This window comes from Geotrypetes seraphini, chromosome 17 (genome assembly GCF_902459505.1).
Source record: "Geotrypetes seraphini chromosome 17, aGeoSer1.1, whole genome shotgun sequence".
In the NCBI taxonomy this organism is placed as follows: domain Eukaryota; kingdom Metazoa; phylum Chordata; class Amphibia; order Gymnophiona; family Dermophiidae; genus Geotrypetes; species Geotrypetes seraphini.
In genome coordinates this window covers 23,055,789-23,078,090 of record NC_047100.1, presented here as the reverse complement: position 1 = coordinate 23,078,090, position 22,302 = coordinate 23,055,789, and the positions used below count along the sequence as shown (strand labels likewise).

Here is a 22,302-nt window from a genome sequence, read left to right as displayed (position 1 = left end):
AACACCTCCCTCTTCCTGCTGGTCATTCTTCCCTCTATGTACCATAAACAAGGGTATGATTTTTTTTTTTGCCATCATCGGCTTGGTACCTTAAGCTCATCATCTTTGATACCTCAAATGCTTGATCTGGCCCTTTTTAGGATTAAATCTGAGCTGCCAAGCTAAACCACTACTGAAGCTTAACTAGATCTCCTCTCATGCTTTCTATGTATTCCTGGATTTCTACCATTTTATCAGATTTTGCTATACTCTACAACAGGGGTGTCAAGTCCTTCCGTGAGGGCCGCAATCCAGTCAGGTTTTCAGGATTTCCCCAATGAATATGCATGAGCTCTATTAGCATACAATGAAAGCAGTGCATGCAAATAGATCTCGTGCATATACATTGGGGAAATCCTGAAAACCCGACTGGATTGCGGCCCTCCAGGAGGGACTTTGACACCCCTGCTCTACAAGAAGGCATAATTTTCCCAACAGCCCTGCCACAATATCACTTACCAATATGCTGAAAATAGGGCTGCAGAAATTAACATGTTCATAAAATTGATATGCATTTAAAATTTCAATGCAATGAACAGCTACATCACCTCTATCTCTCTTCCCTGCACCCCTCCCAAAATAGTATGTCCTGTGTCTACTGCCACTGGCCCTGCAAATCCCTGAAACAGGAAGTGACGGCACCAGTAACCACAAGGCAATGTCTCCATGTCTTCTTGCCTTCAGTTAGTTGTTCCTACCATCGCCTGTGCAGACTGGGTGAAACAACAGCCCGATTAACCATGTGAGGGGGAAAGAGAGACAAAGGGGAGATGCTGATTGGTAGAAGAGAGGAGAGGTTCTTGATGGCTGGGGGGTGAAATAGGAGAGAGAGATGGAGATGGTTGCCTAGCAAAGGGGAGAGTTAACCTTTTGCGTGGTCAAAATTACTGTAGAAGCGTCCCAGAAAATAAAATCCTCAGTTGGCTGGTTTATGCGACTAATCGTGCAATTAAAGATCTCAGTGGACGTGCAGCTCTTGTTGAAAACAACCAGACCAAGGATGAATCCCTGAAACACATCATTGGTAACAGCCCTTCATTACTTTCCATTCAATTGGTTTCTAACCAAGTAAGAGCCTTTAGGGATCACGCCAGAAACACTCTGTTGATTTATAAGTTGCTTATGCAGAAATGTGCCAAAGGCCTGCAATAAAAGCATATTGCATCATGTAATGCAATAAACTTTGATCTATTTCTCTAGTCATCCAGTCAAAATATTTATTAGATTTGTGTTAAGATTTCCAATACCTCCGGTAAAAATATGCTATCTTGAATCCTTCATTCTATTGGATTTCTTTGTTATAGCAGTGATTTTCTGTCCTATAGTTTCCAGCTCCTTATTCCTCTTTTCACGAAGAGCAACCATATCTGCTAATGTCCAGTCTTTGAAGCCTCACCCCATAGTATAGCCACCATCAGAGCAAGCAATGGGTCAATGGGCAGTGAGTCAAATAGGTTGAAAATGGATGGGCCAGATGGCTGATGATTTGAATATACAAAGCCACGATCCATATTTTTAAAGTAAGACCTACCCATTCAAGCTCTGTTGCAAATATTATTTCACAGTTATCTATTATGGTATGGTAACAACGGTGAATTAAGAGATGTGTCCTTAGTTTTGAGCTTGTAATTTTCCATTCTGTAAAGTTTTTGTAGATGTCTACAATATTTTGACCAGTAGGCCTACGTTTGACTAGTAAACTAATTATTTTGGTTGGCTTGACTGTGATGTGATAGTCACACTCGGTGGCTAGATTATTGGTCAATTTTCAGTCAAATTCATTAAGCAAACAACTGGAATACAATCACTTCCACCTATATCATTGAAACACAGTGGCAAAACAAGGCCATGGCATAGCATAATGGAATTTTGTTGTTCCAATTTACCAGATTTGTGAAACTCTTCTGTCTGGGAGAGGAAAAAAAGAACATGTAGAAGCTGAAATTGATTTCTGATATGCTACCCATAGCGGTATCATTCATAGATGTGTTTCTAGGTCTCTTTGTTGTATTGCAGTATGCTTCCATTCGTACTCTGCCTATGTTTTACAAACTTCATAGAGCATGGCAGCCAGTCTTCAGATAGTGCCGATATTTCTCTACTAAAGGAGGAGTCTCTAGCAGTTAGCAGAGTTTAAAAAAAATGTCTAGATAATTTCCTAAAAGAGAAGTCCATAGGCCATTATTAAGATAGCTTGGGGGAAAATCCACTGCTTATTCCTAGGATAAGCAGCATAAAATCTGTTTTACTACTTGGGATCTAGCTGGGTACTTGGGACCTGGGGTTGACCACTGAGCTTGATGGGCCTTTGGGCTGTCCCAGCAGGGCAGTTCTCATGTTCTTATGTGAGCCGTACAGAATCAGGGTGGAATTGTCCCAATCAGAATGGTGCACAAAGAAAGTGTCTTTCAACTCATCTGATGAATCCAAATGCCTTTATTCATCCAAAGTCGCATAAATTTCATTCAATAACTTAATGACCCGACATGTACATGTTTCGGCCTACCCGGCCTGCATCAGGAGTCTTGTGAATCTTCGGGTGTGCAATGAGGTAGCTGAAAAAAATATATGCGCAACCCAACTGGACACTGCAAAATGATGCGGCCTAGCATGTGGCATTGTGACATCACAGATGAGTTTGACTGGTGGAATGAGGCATTATGACATCACAAGCTCTGGAATGTTGCTACTATTTGGGTTTCTGCCAGGTACTTAGGACCTGGGTTGGCCACTGTTGGAAGCAGGATACTGGACTTGATGGACCTTCGGTCTGTCCCAGTATGGCAATTCTTAACGTTTTTAAGATGGAGGGAGTTTAAATATGCTTAATTTTATTGGAAAGTTCCTTGAGCCCACTTTCTGGGACTCTGTGAAAATCATCACAGTCACAAGTGCATTCAAAATCAGGCCTGACAGAGCACAATGTTACTAGCAAATGAATTAGCAAAGTGTGAACCAGAAATGCTCACAACATCAGCATCAAGTTTGTCAACACGTAACGTTATGAATTCTGTTTCCAAATCATAAGGCCATTAACGCCCTTGCAACCAAGAAGACGGGAAGCAATCCATTTGACTGGTTTCAGACCACAGCACTCCAAAACAATAGGGTCACTGGTGATGCACAAGCAAATCATCGTGTACCACTGGCAAAACAGGATTCCCAATGAGATAAATGACATTCACTATAGAACGAATATCACATAATGTCTCTCCTGAAGAATTTGATGCACTTTAACGCTGGGGGCAGCAAAGTGACAGATTTCCTATGCTTTTAGACATTCCTGCTTTGTGTGTTGAATGCAAAAGGCATTTTAGTGCCTTCAAAACGTATAATATCATTAACGTCTCAGTACAACATGTATCGAGAAACTTAGGCATTGCCAATTGTCCTTAAAGGATATAAGAACAAGCAGCTACAGTGACTTATACAACAGTTTCAGAATTGTCATTAATTATATTCAATATATTTTTGGTGGATTATGGATAATGAGTCAAAAGGGCCCTGGGGTCTGCTTGTATGGTCAGTTGTTTGTCCTGGCCCCACCATTGAGGGAGTCCTACCAAAAAACGGAAGGCTGCCCACTAGGAAGGTGGTAGGCCCTTACTGTTGTGCAAAATGGACTTCCACGTCTATTGAATTGTGGGAGAACATAAGAATTGCCGCTGCTGGGTCAGACCAGTGGTCCATCCTGCCCAGCAGTCCACTCACCCGGCGGCCCTCTGGTCAAAGACCAGCGCCCTAACCGAGACTAGCCCTACCGGCGCGTGTTCTTGTTCAGCGGGAACTTGTCTAACTTCGTCTTGAATCCCTGAAGGGTGTTTCCCCCTATAACAGCACTGAGAGATGAGCATGACAAACACTCGTGACCCGACAAATGCGCCCCGTCAAATGCATGTATCAAAGGTGCGCATGACAATGGCGCTCCGTCAATTGCGCTCCATACAATGGATACTATTTTGTCTTTTTGAGGGTTGCAAAGTAACCCTCTTTTTTGAGGGGGTGGGAGGAACACCCCTCCCCCCTTCCTATTCACTTGGTATCGAATGTTAAGGTAAAGTTTAGATGAGGATTATGGGAACCTAGGGTTCCCATAATCCTCAACTAAACCTTACCATAACACTAGCGCATTTGATGGGGCACGATTGACAGGGCACAAACACTATACTTAGTTTTAACAATGTCATGATGGTATGAGCTGCGTGATTTTGTGAGAGCGAAAGCTGGCGCAGCTACACTGTTAGAGGTAATTTGAGACTCTGATGTGCTCACCTCCTCCCAGATGAGGAGAAGCTTTTTAGGGGAAATTCTAAAACCAGCGCCTAAATTAATTGAAGAATGCTGTTAGAAACAGCAAAAAAAAAAAATAATGGTGAGATTGAAGCACCGACCAGCGCCTAAATAAAAGGTACTGGAATCATGCCTATATAGGTGCTGTAGGCCACTGAACACCAAAGTAGGCATGGCCAACACCAGAAGTGGTGTTAGGCGGCCCAAAGCACCTACATAAGTGTGATTTGTGCAAATATAGGTGCCAGAAATGTAGGCCTACGTTTCCGGCACCTATCTTTGCATGAGTCCTGCCTACGTTGGCGCTTTAAGCCACATAACACCAAAGTAGGCATGGCCAAAATCGGAAGTGGTGTTAGGCAGCTCTAAAGCACCTACGTAGGCGTGATTCATGCAAATATAGGTGCCAGAAATGTAGGCCTACGTTTCCGGCACCTATCTTTGCATGGGTCCTGCCTACGTAGGTGCTTTAGAGCTACCTAACACCACTTCCGATGTTGGCCATGCCTACTTTGGTGTTAAGTGGCTTAAAGCGCCTATGTAGGCAGGACCCATGCAAAGATAGGTGCCGGAAACGTAGGCCTACATTTCTGGCACCTAACGCCAAAGTAGGCATGGCCAACATCGGAAGTGGTGTTAGGTAGCTCTAAAGCACCTACGAAGGCATGATTCATGCAAAGATAGGTGCCGCAAATGTAGGCCTATCTTTCCAGCACCTATCTTTCATGTAGGTGTGATTATGAAACCAGCGCCAATGTGTGACTGACACACAGTTGGCCTCCGCTTTTAAGGCGACCACCAATATTGGCACTAGTTATAGAATCCGGGTGTTTCTGTATATTGAAGAACCTAATAATCGCCTTACTGGATCAGACCAATGGTCCATCGAGCCCAGTAGCTCGTCCTCACGGTGGCCAATCCAAATCACTAGTACTTGGAAAAAACCCACAAAAAGTAGCAATATTCCATGCTATTGACCCCAGTAGGACAGGGCTAATATATGGAGATGGTGAGGAATGTTCCCACTGCACCTCACACCACAGACACTCCTCTTATATCTCCTTATCTATATAATAAAACCGTAGGCGGCGCATGCGCATTCTTATCGGCGTGCTTCCATGATCCGTATGTCCGTGGCCGCCAAGAGTGCAGCATGCCCGGCGCTTACTACGGCCCCACGCGCAGCTGAGTTCGGCACGGCGGTTTCCCCAAATAGGGGAAGTTGAAAAACTCACTCCCGGCTCTCCTCGGCATGGCGGTTTCCCCAGATAGGGGAAGCCAAAAAGCTCACTCCCGCCTCATGGTCCTGCCGCCGCTCCTGTTCACAGCGGCCTGCACGTCAACGACTCTCCCCCCCCCATCCTCCCGCAACAGCCGCTACCGTTCATGTTCAAAGCGGCCTGCTGAGGTTCGCGGCCGGCTGTAGCGAACCTCTCAGGCCGCTCTCCACATGGTAGCACGTTCCCTCTGACGCGATCGCGTCAGAGGGAACGTGCTACCATGTGGAGAGCGGCCTGAGAGGTTCGCTACAGCCGGCCGCGAACCTCAGCAGGCCGCTTTAAATAGGAGTGGCAGCGGTGGCAGAAACCATGGATGCACAGGCACAACTAAGCGCCAGCTCCTCCCGAACTCACACACACACACCTAATTGTCAGCTCATTTGAAGAGCCCGAACTCACAGCCACACCTAAACATGCAGACCGGGATCGTGGGAGGATGCGCCCTGGCAAGTGGTGCAAAGGGACTTGAGAGGGAGGGAAATTGGCTGGGGAGAAATACAGGCAGACAGTTTTGTGATGTTCCCAGAACAAATGTGGCAGCTCAACCTAACCTGAATGGAAGTAAAGAGGTATGTACGTTAGACACTCACAGAAGGACAGGAACACTGGACAAGGAGAGAGAGACACAGACACTCACAGAAGGACAGGGGGCTAAAGAGACAGATTTAAAAAAAAAATTAAAAAATACAGTGGACAAGGAGAGAGAGAGACAAAGACACTCAGAATTTCTGGACAGGGATCTAAAGAGACATTGAAAAAAACCCCACAAGAAACACTGGACAAGGAGAGAGAGACACACAGACACTCAGACTTATACAGATTTGCAGAAAAAATGGACAAAAAAACAATTTATTAAGCACAAAGTATGCAAAAAATAGGAAAAATATAAAAACTTTAAATAAATCAACCATACGATGGATATTAAAGCTCTCACATTAAGTTTTCAGTAATTTTCACATATATTCTAGCACCCGTTAATCTAACGGGCTTAAACACTAGTACATACTAATACTGTTCATTCTATAGTGCTATACATTAAACACGCAAGAGAGGGTCCCTGCTTGAAAGAGCTTACAATCTAATTATGGCAGAAACACAGGATACAGGGCAAAGGATAAATGAATATATGCTTCTTATGAAGGGAAATACAAGGGATGAAGAAATAGAGAGGTATCGCATACCTACTCCTGCACCAGGGATGTCAAAGTCCCTCCTCGAGGGCCGCAATCCAGTCGGGTTTTCAGGATTTCCCCAATGAATATGCATGAGATCTATTAGCATACAATGAAGGCAGTGCATGCAAATAGGTCTCATGCATATTCATTGGGGAAATCCTGAAAACCCGACTGGAATGCGGCCCTCGAGGAGGGACTTTGACACCTGTGTCCTACACCCTACATTCCTGTCCTGGTCTCCCACCCATCCATGCATCACCACTATCCTTGACATCCTCCCTTTACATACCCTGCTCCAGACTCCCTTCAGTTTCTACACATATCCCCATACCTTACCCTCTGCTCTCTGACTGGAGCCATAAAGATCGGCTAGCCCCGGGGTGGTCAACTCCAGTCCTCGATGGCCGGAATCCAGTCAGGTTTTCAGGATTTCCCCAATGAATATGCATTGAAAGCAGTGCATGCAAATAGATCTCATGCATATTCATTAGGGAAATCCCGAAAACCCGACTGGATTCCAGCCCTGAGGACTGGAGTTGCCCACCCCTAGCTCATTCTTTGCTAGGAACCCCCATAACTGCCTAGCTAAGCCACTGTTTCTGAAAAGAAACATTGAAAAGATCGGTGAATAGAGCTTCCAGAATGGGATGTACACAGGGCAACAATTTTCTGTTCGTTTTCAGTTTATTCAGGCTTTTCCCCTGATATTTGGACCTTTCTTTGGTTCGTTTTTCACATTTGTTTTAATAAAAAAGCTATTAACCTACATTAGAACTTTTTAATATATGGTAATTAACAACATACATTAAATCAATTTAGCCTGCAGTAAATTTAAAAAAGAGTAATGGATCAAATGCGTACTAGTGAAGTCTAAGCTAGATTTTTGGAATAAAAAAAAAACATTTTTGGATCATTTTTCCGTAGTGCTGCCTCCAAAACTCTGTATCTTTTTCACTGTTCAGCCTAAACAAAGAGATTTTAATAAGTTTTTGAGGAGCCAGGTTCTTGCTATTTGTGTTTAAACTACGAAACTAAAGTATTTAGCCACGCAGGAATGCATTTTTAAGCTAGTTTGAACATGCTTCAAAAGCATTTGATGAAAACTAAGTGTGGGGGGAGTGGGAGGAGAAAACTGTCATCAATATTAGAGAATGACACGGTGACAAAATTCATCACCGTTCCCGTCCCCGCGGATAACCGCGGGAAACCATCTTCATTCTTTAAGGAGAGAGGGAAGAATCAGAGTATGAATGGCCACAACCACTGACCCGCAAGCTTTGCTTTGAAGAATGTTGGTGTAGAAGGACTGAGGTTGAAATAGACACTAAAAAATTACATGGGATTATTTCCCGCGGTTATCCGCAGGGATGGGAACGGTGATGAATTTTGTCACCGTGTCATTCTTTAATCAATATATATCAGTAGTCTCAAACTCCAACCCTTTGCAGGGCCACATTTTGGATTTGTAGGTTCTTGGAGGGCCTCAGAAAAAAAAGAGTTAATGTCTTATTAAAGAAATGACAATTTTGCATGAGGTAAAACTCGTTATAGTTTATAACATTTTTTCCTTTTGGCTAAGTCTTAATAATAATATTGTACTTTATAGCTAAAGAGACGTATGATCAAGAAACGGTTTTATTTTACTTTTGCGATTCTGATAAACATACCGAGGGCCTCAAAATAGGAGCTGTCATGTGACACCCCCCTCCCCGGGCCGCCAGTTTGAGACCACTGATATATACTGTGTAGTATAAGTATATTTAATTTTATATCTACTCATATTTGTCACAAAATGCTTTACAGTCGGAATAAACACACAGTAGTATGATGAAAATGTATTTTGAGTCATTTTGAATTTGAATGACAGTGTAAGTATTTCTTAGTACTTGCATGTTCCATCTTTTGATAGAATTGTCTGAAAACAGTGAAATTCAAAGTGCAAGGGAGTTTACAGCAACATGAAACTCCAACTGTGAGTATGCCTTCAATAGCTTTCTTGTTGTTTTCGTTTTGTGTTGTATGCACTGGTGCGGTCGTGAGCCACCACACTGTCACTCTGTGAAGATTCAAGCAAGGTCACCTTAGCCCTAGAGAAACGGCCCCAGTGCCGTGAAACGTTGGCATTTTGAAAGACCCCTTTAAACACTCCCAGCGGTTTCAGTTGCAAAATATCTCAGTCCTCAATTATTTGAAACCTCGGCAGCGAGTCGTCGCTCTAGGGAAGTTATTTTTTAGCCCATGATGTGGAGGTGCTGGTTTGAGCTTGAGCTCTGCCAATAAAACCCGAAGCTTTTACTTCTATTTGAGAAGACTCTCGGCTACCTTTCAGTGGAGTTTTTTTTGGCACTACTTTATTTACATTTCCCTACTTCGTCTTTTGCAATATGGTAGTATGCACCCAACCTGCACTTTCTAGTTTTTAATTTTTAGAGCCATATTTTGTTTTATACCAGGGTCTCTCAAAGTTTCTCGAGCCGGGGCACACTCAAGGTGGTGGCCACGGCTTGAGGCGCCCAGAAGTGCGCAGACGCCGCCTTGATGACATCACGCAAATGCGTGGCATCATCACGTCGACGTCAGCCCATGTGCAGAGGCCCTCCAGATGGGCCCTGAGACGCCAGTAGGAGACGCCAGCAGGGAAGAGGGCCGGAGAGAAGGAGAGCTGATTGCCTACAGCAGTGTTTCTCAACTACTTCAAGCTAAGTATCCCCTAAAAGTCTTCTGAGTACCCCAACCGAGCTCTGCCCCAGATCCCATCCCCTTTAATAATTGTAATGTAATTTTTTTCCATTCACAGCAGATCTAAATTCTCAAAACTGACACATTTCAATCACTATATTGAAAATAAAATCATTTTACCTACCGGCGATCCTCTGCAGGCTGCTGTAATTAGCTTTAAAAGGTGAGACCGGGAGGCCAGGGAGGAAGCCGGAGGACGCTGGAGAGAAGGGGGAAACACGCAGGCCTTTGGCGAATCGGACAGCGCTGGCGTAGGGAAGTCAACTGGCAGGCAGACACAATTTGAGATATACTGTTTTATGCACTGCTAGGAAGAGAGAGCTCAAATGTAATTTCTCTATACCCTCCCTGCCCTTCCTAGTACTGTCGACCTAAAAGCATTTGTTGAAGCACCCAAAGCCATGCAGAAGTATTAAGACACCTGTGAACCTGTTCCTTGTGCCCCAAACACAAGGTCCGTTCGACTCCCATCACTCCCAGAGATTATGCCTAACTAGACATCATAAACTTTGTTTCGTACGTATGTACCTAATAGGGGTGGTTTCATAGCAGGGGGCTTAAAAATGTCAAATTTAAGGTTCGTTACATAAAGTCAACATAGGTGAGGGTGTGTTTAATAAACTCTGCATTTTCATCACAATTGTGCCCAAACCATACTCATAGGGAATGCCTGCACACAATGCTTAAAACCAGGCAATAAGCTTCCACTTTTCACACGCGTATACCTTCATACAGTTTTATAAAAACCACTTTCTATACATAAACTATGCTTTATGCTTTACATGAGGGAAGTGATTTGTAAAATTACTCCCCATGAGAGCAGTTTCCAAAAACTACTTACCTAGGTAAATGGAGTATTTTGGAAAACTGTTTCCTGTCCCCGTCCCCCCCCCCCCCTAGATAAATGTACACGTTAATAATGGTTTGAATTTGTGTAGTCATCAAGACCTATTGTTTTGCTTTGAATATATCTTACTATCCAGAGAGGCTAACCATCTAGGCTGTTTTAGGGGTAAATTGGCCTTAGAAGCACTGCGTAGTACCAGAGTCTGAAAATAAAAACGTACACAAAAAAACCCCACCAGACCCTCTTGATGAAACTAGACAAGACTGAAATTAGAACTTGACTGAACTTGCGGAAGGGCTAGGTTGCCACCGCTGGTACCTTTGGAGTCGCATGAGTCACATGGAAGACACTGCACGAGAGTCTTGGTACCTTGGTGGTGAAATAATGATGGTACATACCAACAGTTCAAATTGTGGATAGAATTAGAGATAACGCTGTGTTCGTCCACCAAACTAAACACCAAATCAACTAAGTAGTTGGATAGAGATGAAACTGACTGTTAATCTGAAATTCTAGCTCGTATTGAATTCTAGCGGTCTCTGAAGTCTGCACTGTTAGTCTTATAGGCACCATAAATGGCCTTTTATGAAATGCAGATTGGCATAAAATATGCACGTTGACATGATAGCATATACATTGCTGGTAGGTGTGTAAAGTGTCAAGTTTATTAAAAATCTGTTATACCACCTAATCAGGCTTCTAGGCGTGAACATCGAATAAAAGGGTATATATAAAAACAAGTATTAGTGCAGGAATGGATAATTAATATAACTATAAACAACAGACGAGACAAAACGGACAGACTGGAACAGAAGGTAAATGGCTAGAACTATATTATTGATAGAAAAGAACATGAAGGGGTGGAGTTTGGTATAAATTATAAAATAAACTAATCTACATTGGTACTTAAAAATTATAGGAAAGTCGAAAATGGAGGGAACACCTCTACAGAATATCAAACAAAATCAACGAGAGTAGAGATGGAAGAGCTGTATCAACTGGCTAGTGTGTGCAATAAAGTCCCAGTTGATATATACAGTATCTTCCATTTCTATTCTCATTGATTTTACTTTAAAATTATAGGAAAGTCAAAAACGGAGGGAACACCTCTACACCATATCAAACAAAATCAACGAGAGTAGAGCTGTATCAACTGGCTAGTGTGTGCAATAAAGTCCCAATTGATACATACAGTATCTTCCATCTCTATTCTCATTGATTTTACTTAAAAATTATAGGAAAGTCAAAGAACGGAGGGAACACCTCTACATAATATCAAACAAAATCAACGAGAATAGAGATGGAAGAAATGTATCAACTGGCTAGTGTGTGCAATAAAGTCCCAGTTGATACATCTCTTCCATCTCTACTCTCGTTGATTTTACTTAAAAATTATAGGAAAGTCAAAGAACGGAGGGAACACCTCTACAGAATATCAAACAAAACCAACGAGAGTAGAGATGGAAGAGATGTATCAACTGGCTAGTGTGTGCAATAAAGTCCCAGTTGATACATCTCTTCCATCTCTACTCTCGTTGATTTTACTTAAAAATTGTAGGCATAGACGTTTATACTTGCTCCAAGGTAGGGACAAATATCCACACGTGGAAGCTGGATGACATTTCCTCCACTTGTCCTAGAATCTCCAAAGACAAGTTGGTGTCTATATTCAGTATCTTTATAAGACCTAAAATAGGCATCTGAAAATGCATTTATGTTAGGTGCCTCCTGATAGAACAACCTTTTTGCCAAACTATTTTTGTTGGTTTTCTCTCAGCTTTTAAGTAGAATACCAGAATTTAAGGCCTAATGTAGTTCAAGGTGCCCATAGTCGTTTTATGACAGTTTCCTCACCAAAATTCATCATTTTCAAATAAGAGGATTGATGGGAAATTTTTTTTTGAACAATTTTCAAGAATTAAAACACAATATGCAATTTGAAAGGGACTGGATAAAAAAAACAAACATGGTTGCCATTCATTAGGTAGGGTTCAGTAGAACTTGCTTGTAGCTTTTGCGAGTAATGTAAAGCATTTGTAAATCAGGAGAAAAAAAAATAATGGCTTAATCCCATCCTGTGCCATCATGTATTGTCTTTTGCTGTTCTGTGTACATTGTCAGCACTGTAACAATGGAATAATTATCACAATGTCTTTAGTGTATCATGGCTTCTCTGAATGTTTTGCTTCATAGTTTCTGAAGTCTCTTTTAAAAATGTTTACTGCCAATTCAGCAAAAAAATAAAGGGCTCCTTTACTCCGCACAAGATTAGCTCGCGCTAGCTGAAAAAATTACCACCTGCTTAAAAGGAGGCGGTAGCGGCTAACGCGCGTGGCACTTTAGTGTGCGCTAAAACCGCTAGTGCGTCTTTGTATCGGGGGTGTCCAGCTTGGTTCCTCAAGGACTACAACCCAGTCAGGTTTTCAGGATTTCTCCAACGAGTATGCACGAGATCTATTTGCATGCAAACGAGGAAGGGAAAGAAGAATTTTGCCTCAAAAATATCGCAGAAACCCAGAAACAAGAGGCAAAAGAGATGTGAAAGTATCAGCCAAGGAAATACTTTATTAAGTCAATAATAAGAATGTCATAAAACCAGACAATGTCTTTCTTGATATGAGTGTAACCGAGTCTAGGTCATGCCTAGATTGCCCCAACTTGGATCCCAGTTTCGGCATCCGTAGATGCCTTCATCAGAGGATGAATGGACAACCGTCAACGCGCAATAAAAGCGTCTGAGGGCAAAAGCACGCCAAAAACATACTTTTGGGGCGCATTTATGCCCTCACAGATGCTTTTATTGCACTTTGCCGGTTGTCCATTCATCCCCTGATGAAGGCATCTACGGATGCCGAAACTGGGATCCTAGTTGGGACAATCTAGGCATGACCTAGACTCGGTTACACTCGTATCAAGAAGAACATTATACTATAGACATTGTCTATTTTTTTATGACATTCTTATTATTGACTTCATAAAGTATTTCCTTGGTTGACACTTTCACATCTCTTTTGCCTCTTTCTTGTTTCTGGGTTTCTGTGATATTTGCATGCACCATCCCCATTGAATGCAAATAGATCTCATGAATATTCATTGGGGAGATCCTGAAAAATCTAACCTGGAAGGGGCTGAGGTTGGACACCCCTGCAATAGACCCATATAAAGAAAGACCCAGGATGGGGTGAATACATTTCCCGAAAGAAATTAAACATATTAAAGACCTGGAGACACAAGGATATTTGATGTCTTTGTATCACTTATTCTTCTTCCTCGATGTATTCTGTTACCTCTCCTTTTTCCTTTCTAGTGAATATATTTTAACATTTTTATATGATTTAACTGTTTTATGTCTGAAAAGTGGACATTCTAGTACTTATCATAGCATTACTTTGAGGCAAATAAGATATATAGGTATGAAGGAATAGCATAATCATAAAAGAACAGCAAGAGTTTTTTTTATCGATGTTGAAAATAATGATATGAGTTTTAATTCTCATTTACTGGCTTTATTTTCATTTCTCCTTTTGTCCTTCCAGTTATTATTTTTATTAACAGTTACCGTATTTTCCCATATATAGGCCACACCTATATATGGGTTTTACAAACCCGTGTATGGGGCGCAGCCTATATAAAAATTTTTAATCATCCCCTCCCCCCGGGTACCTTTTTTGGAGCCCCCCTGAACAGCGGACGGCGAATCTCCAGCGGTACAGGGCAGCCGCGATCTGTTCGGCATCCGGCCTGCCCCTGCACCGCTTGCTGAGTGACTGACGTCAGTTGTTGCGAGTCCCGTGAGAGCCGACATCGGCCATTCAGCGGGCGGTGCAGGGGCAGACCGAACAGATCGCGGCTGCCATGCACTGCTGGAGATTCGCCATCCAGGGGGCTCCAAAAAAGATACCGAGGGGGCAGATTTTAAAAGGCAGAATAGGTGCTGGAAGATAAGCCGTGTCTAATACCATGGGTCGGCTTATCTTCCTGTTTTTAAACTTAGGCCATCCTTTTCTGCGGCCTATACATGGGTGCGGCCTATATGCAAGAATATACAGTATATATATATATTTTGTGTGTGTGTGTGTGTTCCTGACCAGTTTCAAAGCACTAAAAACCTCTTGTGCAGATTTATAAGAGGTGGAGGTGGAGGCAAAATGCAAAATATGCCCATTATATTCCTATGGGTGTCTTTAGCATTTAGCACATGCTAAAGTGATTAGCTGCAAACGCGGTTAGCATCCTTTGGTTTCCCCTGTAGTTATCTATTGGAAAAAAACAGGAAAAAAAAAACTTCATCTAGTATTTCTGTCACCCCTCTCCTGGACGGATTTATATCCACCATTCAGTTTTGGTGTTTTTTTCCTTATGTTAACGACTCCGGAGGAATTCAGACATATATGTTTGTGTCTACCAGAAAAAGATATCAACAATCTTATTTGTAGCATGAGAACTGATAAACACTTTTTTTGGGGAGGGGCACAGTTTGTACCTTCAAACCCCCCCATCCCAATTAATTTGGAAACAAACACCCGGGAACAGAAGCCCTGAACATGGTGTTTTGAAAAAACAGGGAATAAAGGCCAGGAAAAACTAAAATCGGTAATATATTTGTAGTTTATATTCCTTTGTTTGCCAAGTTACTCTATGATATGCATGATATTTTTTTTCTATCCATTGTCTTAAAAAACATACTTTATTATTTTTTTTAATTAACAAACTACTGTGTACTGGAAGAGCATTAAAATATTGTAGGTGTTGATGTAAGCCAACTTTCCACAGAGATTTGTGAACGTCTCCCAATGTGAATTGTACGTTGTAAGTCACTTTTAGGCCTTGTGGGCATAGTGTGGGAATAAATAAAAGTACCTCTCTCCTGCTGCTTCCTTTGGGCCTGCCTAATGTGGAAAGTTTGATTTGTTCCATGCAGTAAATCCAATGACAATATGCTTTTTTTTAAAAAAAAAATTTTTACATAAACATTTTTTCGTGAATCTTTTGAGCTTGCACGAAGTGGATTTAGTGCGCTCAGCATTATGTGAAATAAATGGAAAGTTACCGTATTTTCACGCTCTCTCCGAGATTCTCAATCTGAGAATCTCGGAGAGAGCGAGATCAGAAGGCTTTGAGCATGCGCAAATGCTCAAAGCCTAGTCCAGCCCGGCACAGGGAAGAAGGAGGATCTCCCTGCACCGCACAGCCCAGCCCAGCCCAACGAGGGAGGATCTTCGGGCACTGGCACGGGCACGTCCCTGTGCATTGGTGCTGGTGCCGGTGCCCAATCGGGTAAGAGATGTTTTGCGGTGCTGAGGGGGTTGTAGGATCGCAGGGGAGGGGGGGGGTGACGCGAGCGGGGGGGGAGGATGCCGGTTCGCAGGGGGGATGCTGGATCGGAATGAAAAAAAAAGTTGTAAAACGCGCTCACACCTATAACACGCACGGTTTGTAAAAATCGTGTATAACGCGCGCGTTATATGCGTGAAAATACGGTAAATATTTCCTTAGATGCGTAATTATCTCTGAGCGGGTGTGGCAGAAAGTCTGAACAGAGAGATTGCATGGAATGCACCCACTTGCGGATCAAGAATAAGCTTATGTTCGCTTCTTTTTGTCTCTCTCTCTCTTTTTTGTTGTTTTTGCAGCAGCCGCTTGAAAGGAAAGACAGCCAAAACAGCTCCCAACATAGTGTTTCTAGTAACCGTAGCACACATTCAGCGTCCCCCATCCATAGCACTCAGGTGCCTCCTGACTATCCAGCCAGCGAAACCCCAGTAGTAGACCAAGGGGACTGCACTGAGCAGAAAAAGCCCGATCCGTTCAAAATCTGGGCTCAGTCTAGAAGTATGTATGAAAGTCGACGTAAGTATTTGTCTAGGCCACGGTTATTATAATAGTAACTAAAATAAGCATTATAATATAACTCTGTATTCACTAACATCTTCATTTTCTTCATTTTTGGGGGTTACAAAAGATAATTATCCTATTTTTTTAAATGACAGATAAACTAACCCCCCTCTTCTCTTAAAGTGCGCTAGCAGATTTTAGCGCAGAGAGCCGCGCTGAATGGCCCGGGCTGCTCCCGACGCTCACAGGAACTCTATGAGCGTCGGGAGCAGCGCGGGCCATTCTGCGCGGATCACCGCGCTAAAAACTGCTAACGCAGTTTAGGGCCTAAGTGACATGAAATAAATACTGAAAGAAAACAGGAAAGATAAGCAAATTGATATAAAAATCAATTTGGTTCCAGCCCTGCTGAAGATCCAAAAGATTTATTTCGATCTACGGTCTAGAAATTGATTTTATGTTATGTTATTTTAGCAGATATGGTGGCTAGTGCAGTAGAGAAAGAAAAATCGCTGAACCGGTCAGATAGTCTTGGGCTTCACCGATGAGCAGAGCCTGGATGCTTTAGGGTGTTCTTTTCCCGTACTCACTCTCTCCCCCTTTCTCTGGGGGCTTTGGAGGATACCCTTAAAACAGATGAAGAATTTCTGCTCTGAGGACTTTTGGAGCCGCTTGACAATAAAGTTTGTTATTAAAAAGAAAAAAAAAATAACATAAAAACCCAGCAAACACAAAAGGAAAGTCAATAAGAAGGAATGCACTGATGGGCCAATGGGGAGAATTGCCACACCCTGCCCAGATCACTCAGTATAGTCAAGTCATCTTTGGAACTGCAGATCTGTTGAATGTGATGGATTCTACCCCTGCTCATCCTCCAGATACAGAGGGCCCACTGGCGAATTAGTCTAGCGGATGAATGAGAGGGAATTGCTATCTCTTTCCTGATAACTGTGGTTCCTTGAGTCCTTCCAGCCAAGTTCAGGAGCCCACCTTAGGAATCTGGGGATCTGGGGGGAGAGAGAGAGAAAGAAGCAACAGTTGTGGAACTTATAAAAAGGAAAAAAAAAAAAAAAAGATACACACTGCTCCCCCGCAAATTCGCCGTCGGCGGTCCCGGTCATTCGCGGTATTTTCCGACTGTGAATGACCGGGCAGGAGAGGGCAGCTGGAGCGCCGATGAGTGAAGAAAATCACTGGCTGTATGCTCCGACCGCCTCTTCCTGTACTAAAGTCGGGCCTCACCAATCTCTGAGGGGCATAGAATGAAGTTAAGAGGTGACAGGCTCAGGCGTAATCTAAGGAAATTCACAGTCAAACAAAACAAAACAAAATTTCCAGTTTAAATACACACACTGGTGGAAATTTTGTTTTGTTTTGTTTGACTGTGGATTTCCTTAGATGACGCCTAAGCCTGTCACCTCTTAACTTCATTCTGTGCCCCTCAGAGAATTTTTTTTGTGAAAATATCACTTTTAATACTCTTAAGGGGGCAATTCTATAACTTGCCTTCAAGATATATGTGCCACAAGGGGCATAGTGCCGGTTCCCTAACAGCTCTAGGGCACATCTAAGCTGTTCTAGAATACTGGCATAAAGATGCATTAGTGTCAAAGTTTAGCTGCTCCCACGTATGGCAGGCCAGTGACTAATTCAAGCTGGCATGCCTACAGACTGCAGAGCGGAATGTACAAGGTACAGGATTTTTTATTGAAATGCTACTTCAGCCTACACATGCTGAGGAAAGTAAGATCCTGCTTCCACCAAAAACATTTTGCCGTTCTCGTCCAATCCATCATCCTCTCCAGACTGGACTACTGCAATTCTATCTTCATAAGTCTAACAAAGAAAAACCTTCACAGACTCCAACGGATCCAAAATGCTGCGGCCAAGCTTATCTTTGCAAAAAGTAAATTCGATCACATCTCACCATTCCTTTCCAAGCTTCATTGGCTCCCGATAATTTCCAGAGTTCACTTCAAATGCATCTGCCTAACTTTCAAGATCCTCCACGGCATCCTTCCTCCTTTAATTCCACTTTCTTGGAATTTCTTAATACCATCAGAGCTACCCAAAAATCGAAATTATCCTTCCCCTCATTAAAAGGCATTTCCCACCCAGGAAAACTGGGGACTTCCCTCTCCTTCAGATTCATCGAGCTCTGGAACAACCTTACCTCCCCTCTTCTAAACCTGAGTACTCTTCAACCCTTCCATAAACATCTGAAAACCTGGCTCTTCTCCAAAACCTAACACTCCCCCCTTTTCTGACATCCTATTCCTCTAACATTCTTCTCCCCTCTGATCTTCATCTAGCCCTTCCATGGAGTTCCTTTCTCATTACAATTCCTGTAAACCGTGCCGAGCTCCACAACCATGGAGATGGTGCGGTATACAAACCCAAGGTTTAGTTTAGTTTAGTTTAGTCTATGCAAAATTGTAATCCGTAAAAATGGCTCTCATATACATGGAGTACGGACCCAACACGGTCCGCATTTCGGAGAAACACTCCTTCCTCAGGGGTCCGGGATGTCATATATAGAGAGAGTCATGCGGAGAACAACGTTGTAATTTAAAATAATCAGAATTTTTGAATCAGAGGCGGTGAATACTGCCTTTTAATGCCTACAAGCACATACATAAACTGTTCTGATTTTGAACCATTTTGAAGACACAATGGCAATTTTATTTTAAGGCTGGATTCTAGAAAGGACCCCTATGTCTAAATCAGTGCCTGCATTAATTACCTAAATAAGCTTTAACAAGCTCATAACTGGAAAAATTAATTGAATTGGCCGATAGGCACCTACCCGATGCTATAAAAGGTAGGTGCTTATCACATGGCGGCTAGCAGCGCCTAACGCCTAATTGAGCATGTTTGGGGATGGAGACACAGATAAACGCCATTAGGCACAATTTTGAAAAGAACTAAAACCCTGGCCTACACTACCAGCGCCTAAGGGGTCCTTTTATCAAACTGCGGTAGGGGGTTTAACGCACGTAATACTGCGTGTTAAACTGCCTGTCGCGCTAGCCACTAACACCTGCATTGAGCAGGCATTAGTTTTTTAGCCGGCCGCGGGGGTTAGCGCGTGATGAAATGTCCGACGCGCTAACTCCGCTAGCGCGGCTTGATAAAATGACCCCTAAGTTTTGTGATCGGCACTGAAAGGCGCAATTCTGTAAATGGTGCCTAAGCATGACTGACATGCAATCGGCACCTTTTTCCACGGCGCCTGCCGATTTAGGCACAGTTTATAGAATCTGGCCCTTAGTGTTAATTTGCTACATTTCAAGAGCTTCTCACCATCTAGAGGCAGAAATGATAAAATGTTGTAATGGCAAAAAACCGAACACAACCCAATAATAATAAGCTAAAATTGGATTGTATCCATTGACAATTGTCATGTTGCCTAAAACAGAATGTGTTCAGCATTCTAGAGCAACCATCGATCTATGATGCTCCTTCCATAACAGCATAAGGATAGCAATGGTTCTTTCTCTTGTTAATTGTGTGAAAGCTCTTAAAATGAAGGCATACAAATTAGAGAATGACACGGGGATACATTTTTCTCCATCCCCCGTGGGAATTCATTTTCCCGTCCTATCCTGGCAAGTTATTTTCCTGTCCCTGCCTCATTCCTGCAAGCTCTGTCCTTATCTGCACAAGCCTCAAACACTTTAAGATCCTAAGTAGCAACATTCTAGAGCTCAGATTGTGATGTCATAATACCTCATTCCACCAATGCCTAAGCTCCGTCCTCATCTGCACAAGCCTCAAACACTTTAAGATCATAAGTAGCAACATTCTAGAGCTCAGATTGTGATGTCATAATGCCTCATTCCACCAATGCCTAAGCTCCGTCCTCATCTGCACAAGCTTCAAACACTTTAAGATCATAAGTAGCAACATTCTAGAGCTCAGATTGTGATGTCATAATGCCTCATTCCACCAATGCCTAAGCTCCGTCCTCATCTGCACAAGCTTCAAACACTTTAAAATCCTAAGTAGCAACATTCTAGAGCTCAGATTGTGATGTCATGCCTCATTCCACCAATGCCTAAGCTCCGTCCTCACTTTAGAATCATAAGTGTCCGAGGTCTGTGCGGTTAAGGCAGAACTTACAGGAATGGGACAGGGACAGTGACAAAACTCGCGGGGAAGGGACAGGGAAATTGAGTTCCTGCGGGGATGGGGACAAATTTGTTCCCATGTCATTCTCTACTCCAAATAACCACTTGTCTATGTATGGCCGTTTGGAGGAGGATGGGCTGGGGAGGGCTTCAATGGCTGGGAGGGTGTAGATGGGCTGGAGTAAGTCTTAACAGAGATTTCGGCAGTTGGATCCCAAGCACAGTACCAGGTAAAGCTTTGGATTCTCGCCCAGAAATAGCTAAGAAGAAAAAAAAAAAAAATTTAAATTGAATCAGGTTGGGCAGACTGGATGGACCATTCGGGTCTTTATCTGCCGTCATCTACTATGTTACTATGTTACTATGAGGTTGCTCGCTTTTCTATCTTCCACTATGCAATGTGTGCAACTGATAGAATTTTAAGTTATGCAAGTTGCTTGGTTACATGCCCACGACCCACTCATGCTCTACCCATGTGTTTGTCCCGTCCGTCCCCCCCCCAACCCCCGGACACACACAGTTATGTGCTAAGAGACCTTAAGTAACACCTAGCACTTATTCAAATAAATGCAAATTATTAGTGCCTCTGATACGCAAAAGTGCTAAAAATAGGCACCAAGTTATGGAATGATGGGGTTACTATAAATGATTTGCATATCATTAATATTTTAATCAATTTGAGCATTTATGTTCCACTTAACAAGTGGCTGAAGGCAGAGTACAGAATAGAAAAATTACCATATATAATCACAAATGCAACATACAGAACGATTAATCTGACAGATTATACAATAAAAATGAAGTAGATATTTAGACCTCCAAGCCTTGGTTTGCATTTGAAACTGCTCATTTATGAACTAATACATTTGAAGCAATGTTCTTTTAGGGAAATCCAATTATGCAACGAGCATTATTTCCCACAGTGCATTCAAAAACTCAAGTCCATATGAAGATTTTCCTCAGCTGTAAAGCCCACAGATCTAGTGCTTGTCCCTATTGTAGGATTTCTCTTACGGAAATTGATGGAGTGTAGCTGAGTCCCAGGAAATAAGCAGACAAATAGTCTGCTTTTCCTCAAAGGATGGTAGTCATAGAACAGGGGTCTCAAAGTCCCTCCTCGAGGGCCGCAATCCAGTCGGGTTTTCAGGATTTCCCCAATGAATATGCATGAGATCTATGGGCACGCACTGCTTTCAATGCATATTCATTGGGGAAATCCTGAAACCCCGACTGGATTGCGGCCCTCGAAGAGGGACTTTGAGACCCCTGTCATAGAAGCAGACGTGGTTAATGTAGGACAGGGGTGTCAAAGTCCCTCCTCGAGGGCCGCAATCCAGTCGGATTTTCAGGATTTCCCCAGTGAATATGCATGAGATCTATGGGCACGCACTGCTTTCAATGCATATTCATTGGGGAAATCCTGAAACCCCGACTGGATTGCGGCCCTCGAAGAGGGACTTTGAGACCCCTGTCATAGAAGCAGACGTGGTTAATGTAGGACAGGGGTGTCAAAGTCCCTCCTCGAGGGCCGCAATCCAGTCGGGTTTTCAGGATTTCCCCAGTGAATATGCATGAGATCTATTAGCATACAATGAAAGCAGGGCATGCAAATAGATCTCATGCATATTCATTGGGGAAATCCTGAAACCCCGACTGGATTGCGGCCCTCGAGGAGGGACTTTGAGACCCCTGTCATAGAAGCAGACGTGGTTAATGTAGGACAGGGGTGTCAAAGTCCCTCCTCGAGGGCCGCAATCCAGTCGGATTTTCAGGATTTCCCCAGTGAATATGCATGAGATCTATGGGCACGCACTGCTTTCAATGCATATTCATTGGGGAAATCCTGAAACCCCGACTGGATTGCGGCCCTCGAAGAGGGACTTTGAGACCCCTGTCATAGAAGCAGACGTGGTTAATGTAGGACAGGGGTGTCAAAGTCCCTCCTCGAGGGCCGCAATCCAGTCGGG

General features: G+C 43.0%; 1 protein-coding gene across 28 annotated transcripts in view; it reads left to right on the top strand.

Moving 5' to 3' along the window:
* Positions 1–22,302, top strand: part of MAGI1 (membrane associated guanylate kinase, WW and PDZ domain containing 1) — a 466,555-nt gene that overhangs the window by 389,533 nt on the left and 54,720 nt on the right. For 13 of the 28 annotated variants that reach the window (XM_033926019.1, XM_033926011.1, XM_033926028.1 and 10 more), the window contains 2 exons: positions 8,694–8,756; positions 16,004–16,220. In XM_033926019.1, the coding sequence (XP_033781910.1) occupies positions 8,694–8,756; positions 16,004–16,220 (280 nt within the window). The remainder of the gene's footprint in view (positions 1–8,693; positions 8,757–16,003; positions 16,221–22,302) is intronic. The other 15 variants (XM_033926036.1, XM_033926027.1, XM_033926035.1 and 12 more) reach the window with 4 other exon arrangements.